Raw genomic sequence first — 19,966 nt, forward strand, 5'->3', positions numbered from 1 at the left:
CAGTTCAATCCTTCCATTTGATTTTGATTTTCCCTTCCAGAAACTTCAAAGAGTTTGAATGGACCGCACCATCGGCCCAGTTGTCAGAAATGAGCAGAAGTGTATCAGCTTTTAGCTGTTGGACACTTTTTAGGGCTGCTTTTAACCCAGTTTGGCGTGTTTTCAGTTCAATCCTTCCATTTGATTTTGATTTTCCCTTCCAGAAACTTCAAAGAGTTTGAATGGACCGCACCATCGGCCCAGTCGTCAGAAATGAGCAGAAGTGCATCAGCTTTTAGCTGTTGGACACTTTTTAGGGCTGCTGTCGCTCTCTGTTGCTGCGGGTTATCAGAGGCTGGTGCAGAGCCTCTGTCCGGAGGGAGAAAACTGAGGAAAATTCACGTTTTCACCCCCTCTTCTTGGAGCTAAACCACCAGAAAGCCGGAGAAAATGTGATGAAGTCAGACCACAACAAGCCTCCACAGTAGAAAATCAACATTTAATCTACAGTTAGAGTTAGACAGGCAAACTGGAGATATGGTCGTACTTCATTTCTGATCTCAACAACGTTTTAGGCACAGGGACGTACATTTAAAAATATCATATATTATAGCATATATTATTCTATGTAGCTTAAAAGCTTTTAAACATAACAACAAATGCACTTCATCATCGGCTGTACAAAAATACATCTAAATCTCTCTTTCTCTACACATTTTGGGCGTGTGTGTGCTGCTGTGTTTGCGTGTGTCCGGATGCAAATCTTTGTGTGCACGTGTGTGCACGTGTGAGTGTGTTTATGGTCCTCTTCTTGCAGCCGGGGTTCAGCCAAAGTCGATACGTGGTCGGTACTCGAGAACCATGGGATACGTCTGAGGGAGACAGAAGAAGAGAAGCTGTTACAGGCGCAGAATCAATCTTTTGGGCTTTAAACACAACCACAAATCTGAGGCTGCGGGAAAAATATTTGATACATACTGGATCACAGCCGCAGGTTAGCATGGATTAAAGAAAAGTTCTTTTTTTTACAGATTCAGTCAGAATCGACTTGAAACGTCCGACTTTGGCTGCTTCAGATGGTCACAGAAACCTGGAAATGAATCTGTGAAAGCAGAGCTTCTGAACAGTATTTGTAGTCTTTCAGCTGTCTGCTGGTGATTTTTTGGGTCTTTTTGCACACAGATTTGAACACTGCAGGGTTTCAGGGACATTTGGATTCGGACTAATTTCTGGCCAGTTTTAAAGAGTAAATCCTTTACTTTTAAAGGCTTTTCTGTCACTTTGGCCCCTCTTGGATGTCCACATTTTGCGGTCTCGTTTCTGCTTGTTGTCACTTCCTGTTTGTTTATTTTGCCGAGTTCACTTCCTGTTTGTTTATTTTGCCGAGTTCACTTCCTGTTTGTTTATTTTGCCGAGTTCACTTCCTGTTTGTTTATTTTGCCGAGTTCACTTCCTGTTTGTTTATTTCGCCGAGTTCACTTCCTGTTTGTTTATTTTGCCGAGTTCACTTCCTGTTTGTTTATTTTGCCGAGTTCACTTCCTGTTTGTTTATTTTGCCGAGTTCACTTCCTGTTTGTTTATTTTGCCGAGTTCACTTCCTGTTTGTTTATTTTGCCGAGTTCACTTCCTGTTTGTTTATTTTGCCGAGTTCACTTCCTGTTTGTTTATTTTGCTGAGTTCACTTCCTGTTTGTTTATTTTGCCGAGTTCACTTCCTGTTTCGTGTCGCAGCATCATTTGTCTGCTGTTGTCTCTCTCTGTTCATGCAGTTCCAGCTTTAATCTGTTCCTTGTCATAGTTTCTGTGTTTAGTTTAGTTCCTGTCAGTTCTGTATATTTGATGTTTTCTGAATTTGATCTTTTTATGCTGATTGGTTTAAAACTAAACTTTATGCATTTCCCTAATCTGCCTGCATTTGGTTCCTCTTTTCACACAACCCTGACATTTAAGCCTTTCTTTGCTGCAGGTTGTATGATTGTTGTTGATAATATTCTTCTGCATCAGATGCAAAGAGCAGACCCACAGCATGATAGGACCTCCACCCTGTTTTACTGCAGCTGGGTTCTTTTCCTCCATTTTTAAAGGGAAGGTAAAGAAATGATTCTGTGGAGCAAAGCCCCCCCATATGAGAGAGCTCTTTTCAACCTTTACATCCACCGGAGAGCTCCAGTTACTCCATCTCTTGTCTCCAGCGTCCCTCTCGCCACCCGATACCTGTTACCTGTGACCACGCCTTCATCCAGTCTCCTGATCACCTCCGGCAGCGTTCAAACATCCAGCTTTTTCCACCGTACTCTGCTTTGTTTCCCAGCCAAGCTGAGTCCCGTTGGGTTTTTGACTGTATTTATGTAAAATTCTTTTAGGTTTTTGCCAACCTCCAGCCTCCTGATTTAAACTAACACTCTTTGAAGCTAATGCCTCGTGAGAAACACCACATCACTACGCTGTTACACAATAACAGAATCTGTATTCCAGAAATATGGAATTCATTGTTTTTCAGTGCCTGCAGCTGCACAAGCGCCTTTACAGCATGTCAACAGCACATGTCAAACTTTCTACACCGACCCTGAGGAGCCAACACTCTGGGTGATGATGTCATCATCGGCCATCTCTGTGGTAATAGAGATCCAAATAATACATTTAAAAACAATGTTCCTCAGAGAAAGACTGGAAGGGATCTGCATATTTCTGCCTCTACAGAGCAGAATATCATTAAAGCATTCAAGGAACCTGGAGGAGTTTCAGTGTAAAGGACGAGGGAGCAAGCCTAAGCTGGACCCCGTGACCTCTGACCCCTCAAGAACCGTCATTCATCAGCAGCTGATAGAAGCACCTGGACAAGGGATTACTGTGGAAACCTTTGTCAAGCACCACAATACAGAGTTCCATTCACAAGCTTTACTGTGCAGGAAAGAAGCCTGATGTTAACCTCGTCCACTTCTCTGGGCTCGGAGGCGTCTGGGATGGACCGTCACACGGTGGAAACGTGTGCTGTGGTCAGACCCATCAGTATTCCACATCTTTGCTGGAAGAAATGGAGCAAAGAGCAAAAGCAGCATCCAGCCTGCTGTCAGCAACCAGTCCCTGCAGCCAGGCTCTGTGATGGTATGGGGTTGGATCAGGGGGCAAAGCTCATTTCCACTTCTGTGACGGCACCATTAATGCAGAAAAGTTCACTGAGATTTTACAGCAACATATGCTGCCTTCAAGGCCACATCTTTTCCTGGGACGTCCCAGCATTGTTCAAGCAGACCATGGAAAACCACATTCTGCCACATTCCAAAGGCCTGGCTGAGGAAGAAGAGGTACGGGTGCTGGACTGGCTGCCTGCAGTCCTGACCTGTCCCCAGCAGAGAAACAACCACCCCCCCGCACTGCTGCACACCTTAAGACCTGTTTAAGGAGGAATGGGACAAAATAACAGCTGGAACTCTGCATCACCTGGTTTCCTCAGAGTCAGAACGGCTTTAAGTGTTGGCAGAAGGACACAAAGTGGGAAAAGATTCACTGTTTTCTGATCTTTTATGGGATGCTGCAGGTCTGAGGTGTAAAAATGATGTTTGTTAACAGATTAAATGAAGCTGAACAGGAAATCTGTTGAGTTCAGACTGTCTGACAGGAAGTAAAAGTAAGAGAAAACATCAAAATAACTGTTTTTGCAGAAAACTATCCCAAGTTTTTCCAATTTGTGGCTGTAAAAGTTATTTTAAGCCTTTTAGGAATGTTATAACATGTAAAACTGGTGCATAAATGAATGTAAAACCACGTAAAACTGATCAGTTTAGTCAGTTTAGCTGAAAATCAACACATACAACCCTGAAATATTTTAAATAAATAATATCTGCAATGAAAAAACAGGCAAAGTTTATCTTTTTTAAAATAAGGTTTCGTGCTTTTTGGGCTTAAAGCACGTTCAGAAATGCATCCATGCACCGAGGATGTTTCTTCCTTGATGGAAAAACACATCCAAAGCAGCCCTTTTCATTAAAAATGAAAGTTTTGTGTCAGAGCAGCTGCAGAGTGAACAGGGCGCCTCTTATTTCTGGCAGCTTGAGGTTGTTGGTGTAGCAGCTTGCAGCTAATGTCGTCTCTGCTGTCTTTTCTGCATTTTGCTGCATCATTGCTTAAAAAAGGAAGGATACAGAGGCAGAATGACAGAGCAGTTAGTCTCTCTTTCTGCCTCTGAACCTCTGGCACGCTTTAATTCGACTGCTCTAACAAGTCCTCTGAGCAGCTGTCAGCAAGTTTAAAGGCAGGAGGTTTTAGAGATAAAAGCTCCCCTGAAAACACCTGGAAAGTGACTGGATTACAGAGGGGATTAAATGACTCTGGCATGAATGCAATTAAGAGACTTGGGCCAGTTTTATGGTTTTATTCCCTCTAAACTTATGTCAGATGTGGGTTTAAACGTTAACCTGCTCAACTAAAACGGGTGAATTTTATCTGGCTGTACTGGCAGTGAACGCCTCTTCTTCCTTATCACCACATGAAACAGCACACTGATCTCCACAGATGAGCATTTTGGCCATTTTGGGTGTTAAACTGGTTCAATAGATTGCAGAACGACATGGAAATAATTCAAAATCCATTCAGTATTCACCGCTTTTCTTCACACTCGTCATCTTTTAACAGAAGTTCATTTATCTTAGACTAATTGCCATTTAGCAGCAACAGAGCGACCTCATACTGTGTAAAAAAAGAAGAGATCGCAGATTTGAAATGGTTTGTCCGGAGCGTGCTTCATGCCTCCCATCCGTCCCTTTCACCCTCTCAAACAGCATCATTCTCGGTGGTAATCCATGTGACTGATATCTGCAGAGCAAACTCTCAAAGTCCATTTTACATATTCAAATTGCTCTTAAACGGACTGTGAACACTGACCAGTAGAATCTGTATGACGATAATCTTTGTGATCTTCTTAACTTCAGAGCAACGTGAAGAAGCCATCCCTGAAAATGGAGGCGCAGCAGTTCCACCTTGAGTTTCCCATCTCTGATATAACAGCGCTGCTGTGAGCTGATGAGCCCAAAGTGGCACCAAGACTCTGCTCAGTCAAGCCTTTCTCCCTCCCTGCTAATCCTGTTATGTTGCTCGGTCAGCTGCATCGGTTCAGAGCAGAGGGAACCCCAGACCGTCACTTCTGGAGGAGAAGGGTTTCCTATAGGCTGGAACTGCAACCTTCAGGGAAACAGGGAAGCTTTTCCTCAATGAAACTCATTCTATTATTCATTCTAACAGCTAACTAAGTACTTTTAATGCAAAATGAAGTGGAGTGAAGGGCCAGGTCCTTCTCCTCTATGAGTCTGATGACTGTAAGATGATGTTTTCCTGTCAGGATAACTGGAAACAAACAGCCACAGATCAGTTCCCAGTGCATTAAAGGGGGGTTTCACACTTTAAATAACTGCTTAAAGGCTCGATTACGTGTTTTTTTCTGCTGCATAACCAACAGAAGTCTGAATGCAAACTATCTGAGCAGCATGTTGGGATTAACTCTGGATAATCAGGACAGTGTAACTGCAGTGAAGCGGCTGTTGTTGTCAGATAAGCAGATTCGATCAACTGTGACCCACAATTTGCCACTTTAAGGTCCAAGTTTTGCATTTTTTTCTTGCTTTTCTTGCTCTTTTGAAAGCTGACGTCACGGGTGAGAAGTGAACCCACAGAAGCTCGTCAGTCAAATGGAAGCCAAAAGCATAAACTTCTTCATAGATGGGACTTTATGGCAACCTGAAGCTTATTATCAGAGCACATAAGAAGGATTTCTGTTCCGATTCATGCCGTCAGACAAAGAAAAGCGCATGCTGTGGTTCAGATTAGCGCTACACTGAGACCAGGTTTGGCTCCAGATTCATTCCTCAGCAGCATTATTGCATAATGAGGTGGAAAAAGAATTCCTTCCACATGGAAACCGATCCCAGAATGACATTTCAGCTCTGACTCGTTCCTGGATCTGCAAAAAAAGATCCTTTTGTTGGAAATGATGCAACAGCTGGAGCTGAGAAGTCTTTCATTCAATCCTGACTTCACTTCTGCTGCTCCTGCCCCCCCCCTCTGACCCGGGATCTCCTGCAGAGCCAGCTGTCTGCGCTCCTCAGTTACCGTCCACAAGCAGACGGGACATTTCACCAGCTACTACTTCATGGAAACACACACACACACACATATAGATCCATTTAGACACCAAGGACAGGTTTGTAAGCACATATACTGTAGATCAGTTCGTCACATACTGGCCCGGTGAATGGCTGAGGCCTGAGGCTGAGGCTGAGGACTAAACCAGGACAAAGTTCTCCTGCTGACTGTGGGTGTCTGTTTGTAGACTTCTATCTTTGTGAGGACCAACTCGCCTTTTAGTCACTCGTTCGATATAAACCGAGGAGCTGTTTCCTGTGCCTCTGAGGTTTTAACCCAGCGATCCGCCCCAAACTCAGCAAAATAAACAAACAGGAAGTGAACTCAGCAAAATAAACAAACAGGAAGTGAACTCAGCAAAATAAACAAACAGGAAGTGAACTCGGCAAAATAAACAAACAGGAAGTGAACTCGGCAAAATAAACAAACAGGAAGTGAACTCGGCAAAATAAACAAACAGGAAGTGAACTCGGCAAAATAAACAAACAGGAAGTGAACTCAGCAAAATAAACAAACAGGAAGTGAACTCGGCAAAATAAACAAACAGGAAGTGAACTCGGCAAAATAAACAAACAGGAAGTGAACTCGGCAAAATAAACAAACAGGAAGTGAACTCGGCAAAATAAAATAAACAAACAGGAAGTGAACTCGGCAAAATAAACAAACAGGAAGTGAACTCAGCAAAATAAAATAAACAAACAGGAAGTGAACTCGGCAAAATAAACAAACAGGAAGTGAACTCGGCAAAATAAACAAATAGGAAGTGAACTCGGCAAAATAAACAAACAGGAAGTGAACTCGGCAAAATAAAATAAACAAATAGGAAGTGAACTCGGCAAAATAAAATAAACAAATAGGAAGTGAACTCGGCAAAATAAACAAACAGGAAGTGAACTCGGCAAAATAAACAAACAGGAAGTGAACTCGGCAAAATAAACAAACAGGAAGTGAACTCGGCAAAATAAACAAACAGGAAGTGAACTCGGCAAAATAAACAAACAGGAAGTGAACTCAGCAAAATAAACAAACAGGAAGTGAACTCGGCTAAATAAACAAACAGGAAGTGAACTCAGCAAAATAAACAAACAGGAAGTGAACTCGGCGAAATAAACAAACAGGAAGTGAACTCGGCAAAATAAACAAACAGGAAGTGAACTCGGCAAAATAAACAAACAGGAAGTGAACTCGGCAAAATAAACAAACAGGAAGTGACAACAAGCAGAAACTAGACCGCAAAATGTGGACATCCAAGAGGGGCCAAAGTGACAGAAAAGCTGTTAAAAGTAAAGGATTTACTCTTTAAAACTGAACATAAGCTTCTGGTCAATTTCTTTTCAAAGTCTGCAAAAGGTATATTCTACCTGACCCACATATCTGCTGAAAGCTGGCTTATAAAATGTTTCTTTAAAGAGAAACTGGGCAAGTTCAACTCATTTATGACTGCTAATCGGTCTCAGAATCACACTCTGAGCTCTGGAAACAAAGATTTTCTCCCTGTGCAGTACATGCATGAATCAGCTTGGTTGTACAGGAAGTGCAGCAGTCACACAGCAACTAAACCACAGAAGCTCTGCCTCAGTTCAGGTTCTGCATCCTTCCAATCACAGGGTCAATTAAGGCCTGTTTTTCCAACTGAGCCCTGGTAAAATGGGAGGCCTGAGCAGCTGTCTCACCTCTTTGTACATGCACTGTGAGCGCTGGATCTGAGGCTGAGAGAAGGTTTAAAGCACCTGAAAAGTTAAAAACAGCATCGGCTCCTCCTCATTTTAGGAAGGTGTGTAAAACCAGCCCATGTGCAGCCATCATGCAGATATCTGGGTTATAAAGAGAGTTTTAGGCAGCTCTGGAGCTTCGATGGGACAGAATTCAGCCGGGTTTATTCCACGGTGCATGGTGGAGTTAGCTCTGCTCCATTACTGTTTCCACCTGTACTCACGGAAAATCCAACTAACTGCAATCCTCATCCTAAACTGTAGCCATAACTGCTAAGATAATTACACCACTACGCTGCAGAATGGGCAGGAGAATGAGCTCAGCAGGTGTCATCGATTTGGTGCACATCGCCGGCCTTTCTCTTGTGAAACTAAGACCAGAAACACAACTTTGGGAGGCCTTCCAAAGCCCTGCTCACCTTGTTGAAACTCCTTTTATCCTTATTGGAAATCGCTGTACGGTTAGAAAATAAATCACCAGTTTTTGCAGCATAAGTTTCATCTGTAAACCTGAAACTTTCCAGGAGTATGAAGCTGATTAAAGCCTCCCAAAGTCGAGCTGAACTCGGGTTACAGCTCATAGGTCGACAGCAGGAGGGGAGTCAATATGTTGCCCAAAGTCTGTTTAACTTCACAGGAACACGTGGAAATGGATGACAGCCTCCTTTCAGCTTGTTAGCAGCAGTTAGTTCCTGTTTATGGTTGACCTAACATGACACAGAACAAAACAGTCCGACATGTTCCCTATGCTTCTTATAGATGCTTTTATAGATACTGTTCTTCCTCTATTGGTGAAACTGTGAAGCACGGACAGAGTCCACCAGACCGTGTTGTCTGGGCACGTAGATTCAGTTAGTTTGACCTCCACATGGCTTTAAAACTCTGGTTTTAGTCGGACTAACACAGGTTTAAAGGCTACGGTATTTTTGGCAGGATCTTTACTGCCTGCAGGCTCTTATGTCATCACTGCAGATGATGAAAATGAGTTTTAATCAATCCATCCATCCATCCACCCGCCCATTCATTCATTTATTCATTCATTCATCCATCCATCCATGGGTCGCGGGGGCAGCAGCTTGAGCAGAGAAACCCAGGCCTCCCTGTCCCCGGCCACTTCCTCCAGCTCTTCCGAGGGACCCCGAGGCGTTCCCAGGCCATAGTCTCTCCACCGTGTGTCCTGGGTCTTCCCCGGGTCTCCTCCCAGTGGGACGGGCCCAGAACACCTCCCCAGGGAGGCGTCCAGGAGGCATCCTAACCAGATGCCACCTCATCTGACTCCTCTCAATGCGGAGGAGCAGCGGTTCTACTCCGAGCCCCTCCCGGATGACTGAGCTTCTCACCCTATCTCTAAGGGAGGCCCAGAAGCCCATTTCGGCCGCTTGTATTCGCGATCTTGTTCCTTTGGTCCCTACCCACATCTCATTCCCGAACCGGAGAGAGCATTCCACCCTCTTCCGGCTGAGAACCATAGTCTCGGATTTGGAGGCGCTGATTCTGCAGTTTGAATACAGTCGGCCTATAAGTTACTGTGGATTTGCTCGTTGACTCGGATGATTCCTGAAGAATGTATTTTTAGTAACTCTTTCCAAAATCAGAGCTATTGTTGTGGCCAGTCCACATCTGCAGATGGGAAATGAATCTTTACTTTTAAGCTTTCAGGCTGAAAAGCTTCTGGAATCTGGAAATATTACGAAGAGTTGCTTATGTTTCTGTATTTATCAGACACTTTTATCCAAAGCGACTTACAAATGAAGATATAACAGCTTTATAAAAAGCTAACAATAAGCTACATAGAAGGAACCCAGGAGTCCGACTCTGTCAGAGGGGACAGAGTAGAGATAGGGTGCAGGCATAGAAGGAAGAGCAGAAAGATAAAGTGCAGAGATAGAGGGGGGAGGGAAGTACAAGGTAAGTGCTGGGATAGGAGATGCTCTCTGAAGAGCTGGGTTTTCAGGAGCTTCTTGAAGATAGACAGGGACGCCCTGTTCTGGTAGCGCTCGGTAGGTCATTCCACCATCGTGGGACGACACATGAACAGAGTTTGGATTGTCTTAGGCGTGGTGTAGGAGCTGCTAGACGACAATCCTGGGACCAACGGAGGGACCCAGTTGGCACAGAAGCCTTTGCAAGAGCATTCAAGCAGATGGAGCCGTTCCATTAAGCTCTTTGTAGCTAACATCAGGGACTTGGATCTGATGCGGGCGGCTAAGGGCAGCCAGAGGAGCTCAATGAACAGAGGGGGGGCGTGTTCTTTTAGGCTGATCCAAGACCAGACGCACCGCCGCGTTCTGGACCATCTGCAGAGGTTTCACAGGCTGGAGACCAGTTAGGAGACCAGTTAGGAGAGCAGTTAGGAAACCAGTTAGGAGACCAGTTAGGAAACCAGTTAGGAAACCAGTTAGGAGACCAGTTAGGAGTCCAGTTAGGAGTCCAGTTAGGAGTCCAGTTAGGAAACCAGTTAGGAAACCAGTTAGGAGAGCAGTTAGGAGAGCAGTTAGGAGAGCAGTTAGGAGAGCAGTTAGGAGAGCAGTTAGGAAACCAGTTAGGAAACCAGTTAGGAAACCAGTTAGGAGAGCAGTTAGGAAACCAGTTAGGAAACCAGTTAGGAAACCAGTTAGGAAACCAGTTAGGAGAGAAGTTAGGAGAGCAGTTAGGAGACCAGTTAGGAAACCAGTTAGGAGACCAGTTAGGAAACCAGTTAGGAAACCAGTTAGCTTCTGGAGCTTCTTTGCAGTGGTTGCATTGCTCTCCTGCACCAAAGCATCAATGCATGCAAACAGGAAGTGAATATGACTTGTGGGCGGCTAAGGGCAGCCAGAGGAGCTCAATGAACAGAGGGGGGGGGGGGGGGGGGGACGTGTTCTTTTAGGCTGATTCTGGACCATCTGCAGAGGTTTTTAGTTCAAAGATGTTCCGCTTTGATTGTTTGAGTTGGTCAAACTAAACTTGTGTCTGTCAGAGATGAAAGAAGCCCAGAGGAAGAAGCGGCAGATGAAGGAGAGACACAGGCAGGAGGACAGCATCTCCAACGCCATGGTGATCTGGAACAATGAGACCAGGTGCAACACCTGTTCGCACCTGTATTTCATTAACTCCTGACCCCAAACTTCCGCTTGTTTAACCACTGAAACCAGCTCCACTTGAGCAATAGAATAAAAGCTGATCATTGTGAGGAGCTTCTGGAGCTTCTTTGCAGTGGTTGTATTGCTCTCCTGCACCAAAGCACCAACACATGCAAACAGGAAGTGAATGCAAACAGGAAGTGAATGCAAACAGGAAGTGAATCCTTACGTTCTCCCCGTGCAGCCTCCATCGGGTCATGTAGATGAACTCCAGAGTGTGATCTCTGCCCATTATTTCTCCGTTGCAAAGCACATCCAGCTGGACACCGCAGAAAGAAGCAAAGATTAGAACAAGTTCACTGAAAATAATCTCAAAATGAAACTGAAACTGTGGTCAAGATAAGGATCTAAATGTGTGAACTGAGATGAGGGGAAGTCGGCTGTGGTGAGGAGTGGGAGGCTGCAGCGAACATGTGAAACAGAGATTATAGCTGCAGCAAACGCTTTAAAACGCTCTGCTGGGCCCGGAGATCACAGCAGAGCTAAAGGACATCTGGTTACTACGACAACTGAGGAAGTTTAGAGAAGAGCGTCACATATTTAACCGTGCTGTGGGGGAGTTTTACAAACTAAATGGTCTGAAAAATGCTCAGAAAGGTGCTGAAAGTGACTGACAGCGAGTCAGAAACTCATCAGGAGTTTTTAATATTTGCATTCAAGGTTTTTCACATGGAGTCTCAGGGGAAAAGAAGCTGGTGGTATTTTTATTTTCTTCTCTTACTGCCGGTAATCCGTTATGCTTTATGTTATAAATCCTTTATAAATCCTTTATAAATGTTAATTGCAGATGCACCGAAACTAAGTGAACCCCTGATCCAGCAGCTTCAGCAGCAGTGAGTGATAAACTAAGTGAACCCCTGATCCAGCAGCAGCAGTAAGTGTAACAGTCTGTGTTGAACCAGGAGGACCGAAGCTGCTCCTCACCTCATAAGAGCTCGGCAGCTTTAGTTTAAGACTGAGAAACTTCTTGATCGTTCCCACAGTGACTCTGCTGGAGCAGCGGATGAACCTCTTCATCAAATCCTAAACAGAAGGCAAAGTTCATCACATGTAAAGGCTAAACAGAACCAAACCTCTGCTCTTAAGAAAGCATTTTAAATCATTTCAACAGTTTCAGCAGAAACTGTGAAAATAAAAGCATTTTAAATCATTTCTACAGTTTCAGCAGAAACTGTGAAAATAAAAGCATTTTAAATCATTTCTACAGTTTCAGCTGAAACTGTGAAAATAAAAGCATTTTAAATCAATTCTACAGTTTCAGCAGAAACTGTGAAAATAAAAGCATTTTAAATCAATTCAACAGTTTCAGCTGAAACTGTGAAAATAAAAGCATTTTAAATCATTTCTACAGTTTCAGCAGAAACTGTGAAAATAAAAGCATTTTAAATCATTTCTACAGTTTCAGCTGAAACTGTGAAAATAAAAGCATTTTAAATCAATTCTACAGTTTCAGCAGAAACTGTGAAAATAAAAGCATTTTAAATCAATTCTACAGTTTCAGCAGAAACTGTGAAAATAAAAGCATTTTAAATCATTTCTACAGTTTCAGCAGAAACTGTGAAAATAAAAGCATTTAAAATCATTTCAACAGTTTCATCAGTAACTGTGAAAATAAAAGCATTTTAAATCATTTCTACAGTTTAGTCACATGTAAACGAGTATCTGAATGATGTCGCTTTTCCTTCTTTATTTATTTTCATTTCATTTATTCGCTGCTGGTTTATTCCCTGAAACACACACCGTGACAGTGCTCTCCCCCGACTGCCCCGTGTTTCGGAGGCAGTCCAGACAGATGGCAATCTGAGGGTCACTCCTGTGATAGTCGTCATTTCCACCGCCGTCACCGTCTTCTCCGCCACCGGCGTCCCCGTCCCCGCCACCGTCCGGCGGCCCGATGCGCTGACACTTTTCTGTGGAACGCACACACATCGCTGGCTTTATGCAGGACAAACAGCGATGTCTGGAGCTATTTTAAATGATAATAAAGGCAGCTTTTGCATCAGAAGAGGAGGCGTTTGTGTGGTGAATGACACATGAGCAGGAAATTCCCTAAAGTCAGCGCTGCGCCAGTTTCTTACGTAACACTAGAACATTTCCATGACATGTGGATTAATCAAAAAGTCCCTTCTTCTGATAAGGCGAATGAAATAAAAGCAGTTTCCACCCTTCCTCCCCATAAATACGACTTCACATCCACATTGTGCCTCATTTCCACACACAGCCTGACTGTAAAACACTGCATTTGTCCCTCAGACACAGACAGTGATGCAGTAAAACCGTCGTATTCATTAGCTGCTAATGAACAGCAAACGTTTGAGTTGTATGAACTGTTTCTGTTAAGGGCAGCTCACCTTGGCCATTCTCTCTGGGCTGGTTCTTCTTCCAGAATTCAAGCTCTTGTTGCTCCTCTTCTGGTAAAAGGCAAAGCAAGTTTATTTGTGTGAATTCAGCTGATTCAAAGAGCTTCACAGAGACATTAAAGCAGTAGAAATAAAAAGCACGATTTCAAATTTAAACAAGAAGAAAGAACCAAGAACAATAGATCAAATCAAGCAATAAAGCAATAATCAGAGCAATAAAGATAAGACTGAAGAAAAATGAAATGAATGAAACTCGAGCTTATTTGGAGCTTTATTCAATGTGTTTTCAGCCTGGATGTTTCAGCTGATCTGAGGCTTTCTGGGAGTTTATGGGACCATAGAAGCTGAATGCAGCTTCTCCAGGTCTGGTTCTGACTCTGGGAACTGATAAAGAACCGGATCCAGATGACCTGAGGGGTCTGGGAGTTTATGGGACCATAGAAGCTGAATGCAGCTTCTCCAGGTCTGGTTCTGACTCTGGGAACTGATAAAGAACCGGATCCAGATGACCTGAGGGGTCTGGGAGTTTATGGGAGCATAGAAGCTGAATGCAGCTCCTCCAGGTCTGGTTCTGACTCTGGGAACTGATAAAGAACCGGATCCAGATGACCTGAGGGGTCTGGGAGGTTCACACGGGGTCAGGAGGTCACTGATGTATTCTGGTCCTGGATCCTCCAAAGGACCGAAGAGCTCACAAGTGGAATAACTTTGAGAGGTTTTATGATAAAGTGACGCATTCAAGCCACTGAAACTGTCCTAAAGTAAGAAGTTTGATCACGAAAAGAACTCCACATGTTGCAGGAAAGTTGGAGCTAAAAACATCCCAATCATTTCTGCAAAGGGCTTTAACTTGTGCCTGAGGCGGGTCCAGCTGCAGAACCAGGAAAAGTGGCTCCAGAGCAGAACCGGGTCAGGACAGTAGTGCATTTTCTGGACAGGAATGAACTGAAGTGAAGGAAGTTCAAACCACAACCAAACGCTGTTCACAGTGAGCGTCTTTGCTCTGTTCTGCTCATGGAAAAGCAAACAGTTTTACAAGGTTCTGAGTTAAGCAAACCCTAAACTGAGGCCCAGCACCTGGTTCTAGATAAATATGGACTTAAATAAACAGATAAAGCAAGAATAAATACCAGCAAAGGATATCCTGCTGAACCAGGACGAAAAGGCAGAGATGACCAAGGCTTTAAGCCTCTTTTATGTAAAAAAACTAAACATTATTACAGCTCTTTTATCATCAGTGATGCATTCACTCTGATGTCTATGACTGGACTTTGTTGTGTGTTTTTAGCCTTTAGTGACCAATCAAACGAACTCCAGCAGCAAACCAGGTAAAGATAGCCTGAAGACGGCATGATTTCAACACGAAATGCAAAGGAAAACGGTCTTGAAAGATGATTTTTAACTACTTGATGAAGGAAAACGGTCTTGAAAGATGATTTTTAACTAATTGATAAAGGAAAACGGTCTTGAAAGATGATTTTTAACTACTTGATAAAGGAAAACGGTCTTGAAAGATGATTTTTAACTACTTGATAAAGGACAACGCTCTTGAAAGATGATTTTTAACTACTTGATAAAGGAAAACGGTCTTGAAAGATGATTTTTAACTACTTGATGAAGGAAAACGGTCTTGAAAGATGATTTTTAACTACTTGATAAAGAAAAACGGTCTTGAAAGATGATTTTTAACTACTTGATAAAGGAAAACGGTCTTGAAAGATGATTTTTAACTACTTGATAAAGGAAAACGGTCTTGAAAGATGATTTTTAACTACTTGATAAAGGAAAACGGTCTTGAAAGATGATTTTTAACTACTTGATAAAGGAAAACGGTCTTGAAAGATGATTTTTAACTATTTGATAAAGGAAAACGGTCTTGAAAGATGATTTTTAACTACTTGATGAAGAAAAACGGTCTTGAAAGATGATTTTTAACTACTTGATAAAGGAAAAGGGTCTTGAAAGATGATTTTTAACTACTTGATAAAGGAAAACGGTCTTGAAAGATGATTTTTAACTACTTGATAAAGGAAAACGGTCTTGAAAGATGATTTTTAACTACTTGATGAAGAAAAACGGTCTTGAAAGATGATTTTTAACTATTTGATAAAGGAAAACGGTCTTGAAAGATGATTTTTAACTACTTGATAAAGGAAAACGGTCTTGAAAGATGATTTTTAACTACTTGATAAAGGAAAACGGTCTTGAAAGATGATTTTTAACTACTTGATAAAGGAAAACGGTCTTGAAAGATGATTTTTAACTATTTGATAAAGGAAAACGGTCTTGAAAGATGATTTTTAACTACTTGATGAAGAAAAACGGTCTTGAAAGATGATTTTTAACTACTTGATAAAGGAAAAGGGTCTTGAAAGATGATTTTTAACTACTTGATAAAGGAAAAGGGTCTTGAAAGATGATTTTTAACTACTTGATAAAGGAAAACGGTCTTGAAAGATGATTTTTAACCACTTGAGTGAGCGATACAAGCCCCAGAAACATATCTGAGGATGAACGCCTCAGCGTTCTTTCAGCCGGGGGGAGTCATAAACTTAATGTTGCCTTCACAGCTTGAGTTTCAGGTGTTGACTGGGCTCCGTTACAGAAAGAGGGTTCAACATCTTCATCTTCAGCTCCTCAGCTTCCACCTCTCTAAATATAACGCGACGCTGATAAAAACGTCGCGAACTGATGTCAGAAGCAGCTCTTTATAAAGAGATCACAGCTCTGTTTGATGCTGAGGTCAGCTGTGAGATTCTTGGAAAACTGTTGAGGCATTACTGAAGATGGACATTCAGATGCAAAAGTGATGATACAGTGATTTCAGAAGGTCCTTCGGTGGTTTTCTCCGGACATTTTCTTTGCTTTTTCACCCATTTTCAGTCCAGTTTTTCTCTGTTAAGCCACTTAACTCTGAGCTATGAAGCATTCAGGCAGAAAAAAGGCTCCTAACTCAAGGGATGAACCAGTGTTGTGTCGACACAGAACAGACAACTTAGCAAAGAAGCCATTTTAAACTGGATCTTTAGGCACTTTGTCACAAAGACACATCATTTGTTCCCATTTCTTTAGCTGCATCTATGAAAAACAGCAAAGAAAACACAGTTTGACAGACAGAAAATAGGATTTCTGCAGCAACAAGGTGATTCCCAAAGAGCTATTAGCTGAAAACTTGGCATATCTCAGCATGGTGTGCAGTGTGTCCTTAAAACATTTGAGGAAACTGGACAAGTGGAGGACAAAAGAAGAAGTGTCAGGCCTAAAAAACTATCTACAGCAGATGAACAGGATCTGAAAGTGATGTCCTTAAGAAAGAGGAAAAAATCCAGCTGTGACCTGACAGGACCTGAGAGATGCATCTGGACCTTCAGCTGATCCATCTACTGTTGGCCCAAGCCTCATCAGAAATGGTCTCCATGGAAGGGTGGCTGTCAAGAAGCCGTTCTTAAGGAAGGGAAACAGGGAGAAAAGGCTGAGCTATGCCAAATGACACAAGAAGTGGACTGAAAATCAGTGGCAACAGGTCTTATGGAGGGATGAATCCTCCCCAGAGCCCGGACCTCAACATTATTGAAGCAGTGTGGGATCATCTGACAGAGAACGGAACAAAAGGCAGCCCACATCCAAAGAAGAGCTTTGGGATGTCCTTCAAGAAGCCTGGAGAACTATTCCTGAAGACTCCTTAAAGAAATGACAGAAAGCTCGTCTCAGGCTGAGTTGTCTTTTATTCCAACAACAGCTGCTTCATCTTCCACCTCTTCAGTGGGATACCTTCAGGTTCCCTTCCTGGTGCTGTGAAACTGGACCTGATGGAGAGGGTTTCTACTCCTTGGGCAGATATTTAGCAGGAGGCCTTGCTTTGAGATGTTACTGCAGGCAGATTAGAGTCTGTGAGGAGGCTGCTGGACTTGGTCCATCTGTGTTATCAGCACTTCTGGCTCGGTCTTACGTCTCTTTGTAGCACGTGCAATGAGGCTGTTTTTGTGCGTAAATGGAAAAGTATTTAAAAAAAACCAGGAAGTATGTGAAGGGATTCTTTGCCAAAGCATGAATGCTAATAATTCACAGCTGAGTCATGAGAAAGCTGCACAGAAACCTTTCAGGAATGCTCTGATAGCAGATGCACTTTTCTCTTCCTGCCCTTTTACCTCCACTTACAGGTTTTTTTTCTTTGAATAATTATAAAATCCCAAACCAAAGCTGATGAAATCATCTGGAAAACTCACTTTCTCTCAGTCCGGGCACCAGCTTGAAAATGATCTCCTCCAGGGTGTTGTCCAACCTGAGAATATGAGAGAGTGGGAGGAAGAAAGAGAGGAAATGCAACACAAGTCAGAAGGAGTGGGCGAGCAGGGAAGGGGGAATTAAACGGGAATAGTTTTAAAATCAGTAAAACTGAGATTCCAACAAGAAAAAAGACAGATTTCCCTCACCTGAGCATCTCCAGGGGGTTGGTCTCATGGACCTGGATGCCACATTTGGGACAGTCATTGCTCTCCTCAAAGTGCTGCACAATGCAGCTCTTACAGACTGCGGGAAACAGCATTTACATATTCTATTAGGTTCAAATTAGGCCATCTTAGGACACATGAGCTGCATGACAGTCACATGATGAGCAGCCGAGTGGCAGAGGAACGCATCGGCCTCAGACTTGCAGTTCAGAGTTGGACAAATTGGACATTTCTGGCACAGATTCCCATGAAAACATGTAAAATAACGCTAATAACGAGCTATGGCCACAAGAGCTTTTGGAGCACCGAACAGTTCTGATTGGTCAAATTCCTTTTAAAGAGTTCTTTACTTCAATAATCTGTTAATACACATAGTTTCAAGTCAAAATCTCGTTCATATATCCCTGTTTGTCTGAGTAAACACAGACCTGAGCAGTTTCTAACTCAGATTAATCATTATGTGCTGCAGAATGCATGACTGCACTGCTGCTTTATTCAGCCACAGTGTCCAGAAAAGGATGAATATTCATCTGGTCTGACAACAAGATTAGTCCTAAAGTTTTTTTACATTGTGTTTTTATCCATTTTAGATATTCCCATAATGAGGCAAAATGGAGCTGCAACTGGGGCTTCATCTGATCTGTCTTCACCAGCCAGTAAAAGAGCTGCAGAATGATCCTGATGGACCAAAAACAGGCAATCAAACCTGTTCTGGAAACCTTAATGGTGTGAATATGTTTGTGCAACAACATCAGGCAACAGATTCTTGTTTCTTTAAGAAAACTAAAGGAAAGAAAACCGAATCCTCCCCTCGGATCTAAGATATCTCAGCAGATTTCTGTTTCACTCCCAGATCTTTATCTCCACCCAGCTTTACCTTTAACTCGAAAGGCATTTGCTGTTCTGACGTTCTGATTTCCCAGTTGTCAGTGAATGCAGCAGTGGGTTTTAGAGCCGAGCATTAACCTGCTGGCCCTTACATTCTGCGTTTGGAGCAGTTTGACACAGGATTCGACTGTAGTTCAGCTCCTGGGACCTCTTCTGTTTAACATCTACATGCTCCCACTGGCACAGATTATAAAAAACAACCAAATAAACTGCCACAGCTATGCAGATGACACACAGATATATGTTATAATGTCACCAGGAGACCGAGGGCCTGTACAGGCCCTTGGAAAATGCATTGAGGAGATTAATGACAACTTCCTCCAGCTAAACAAAAACAAAACTGAGGTAATTGTCTTTGGAGCCAAAGATAAACAATTGAAAGTCACCACAGAGCTTCAATAAACCTAAAAACTACCAACCAGGCCAGAAATCTGGGTGCAGTGATGGACTCAGACCTAAATTTGGACAAATTAAGGCAATAACAAAGTCGGCCGACTATCACCTTAAGAATATATCAAGGCTAAAAGATCTGATGTCTCAGCAGGACCTGGAAGAACCGGTCCATGCATTCATCTTTAGTGGGTTTGATTATTGTAAAAGCATCTTTAAAAAGTCAGTCAGACACCAGAACTCATCCAGAACTCAGCTGCTGGAGTCCTACTGAGACCAAAGAAGTGGAGCAGCTCAGTCCAGCTGTGAGGTCTTTCCACCGGCTGCCGGTCCATCAGAGGATAGACTTTAAGGTTCTGATGCCGGTCCATCAGAGGATAGACTTTAAAGTTCTGCTGCCGGTCCATCAGAGGATAGACTTTAAAGTTCTGCTGCCGGTCCATCAGAGGATAGACTTTAAAGTTCTGCTGCCGGTCCATCAGAGGATAGACTTTAAAGTTCTGATGCCGGTCCATCAGAGGATAGACTTTAAGGTTCTGATGCTGGTCCATCAGAGGATAGACTTTAAGGTTCTGATGCCGGTCCATCAGAGGATAGACTTTAAAGTTCTGCTGCTGGTCCATCAGAGGATAGACTTTAAAGTTCTGCTGCTGGTCCATCAGAGGATAGACTTTAAGGTTCTGATGCCGGTCCATCAGAGGATAGACTTTAAAGTTCTGATGCCGGTCCATCAGAGGATAGACTTTAAAGTTCTGCTGCCGGTCCATCAGAGGATAGACTTTAAAGTTCTGATGCCGGTCCATCAGAGGATAGACTTTAAGGTTCTGATGCCGGTCCATCAGAGGATAGACTTTAAAGTTCTGCTGCCGGTCCATCAAAGGATAGACTTTAAAGTTCTGATGCCGGTCCATCAGAGGATAGACTTTAAAG

The 19,966-nt window shown here is 43.0% G+C and overlaps 1 protein-coding gene across 3 annotated transcripts in view; it reads right to left on the reverse strand.

Moving 5' to 3' along the window:
* Window positions 1-459: 459 nt before the first annotated feature.
* Window positions 460-19,966, reverse strand: part of pcgf5b (polycomb group ring finger 5b) — a 30,316-nt gene continuing 10,809 nt past the window's right edge. For all 3 annotated transcript variants that reach the window (XM_072390510.1, XM_072390512.1, XM_072390511.1), the window contains exons 3-9: window positions 17,741-17,837; window positions 17,534-17,589; window positions 13,299-13,358; window positions 12,688-12,857; window positions 11,872-11,970; window positions 11,117-11,206; window positions 460-851 (exon numbers count right to left, since the gene is read on the reverse strand). In XM_072390510.1, coding sequence (XP_072246611.1) covers window positions 804-851; window positions 11,117-11,206; window positions 11,872-11,970; window positions 12,688-12,857; window positions 13,299-13,358; window positions 17,534-17,589; window positions 17,741-17,837 — 620 coding nt within the window. In that variant the 3' untranslated portion in view covers window positions 460-803. The remainder of the gene's footprint in view (window positions 852-11,116; window positions 11,207-11,871; window positions 11,971-12,687; window positions 12,858-13,298; window positions 13,359-17,533; window positions 17,590-17,740; window positions 17,838-19,966) is intronic.

The sequence above is a fragment of the Leuresthes tenuis genome, unplaced genomic scaffold (genome assembly GCF_036924035.1).
Source record: "Leuresthes tenuis unplaced genomic scaffold, fLeuTen1.0.hap1 SCAF_8, whole genome shotgun sequence".
Classification (NCBI taxonomy): Eukaryota; Metazoa; Chordata; class Actinopteri; order Atheriniformes; family Atherinopsidae; genus Leuresthes; species Leuresthes tenuis.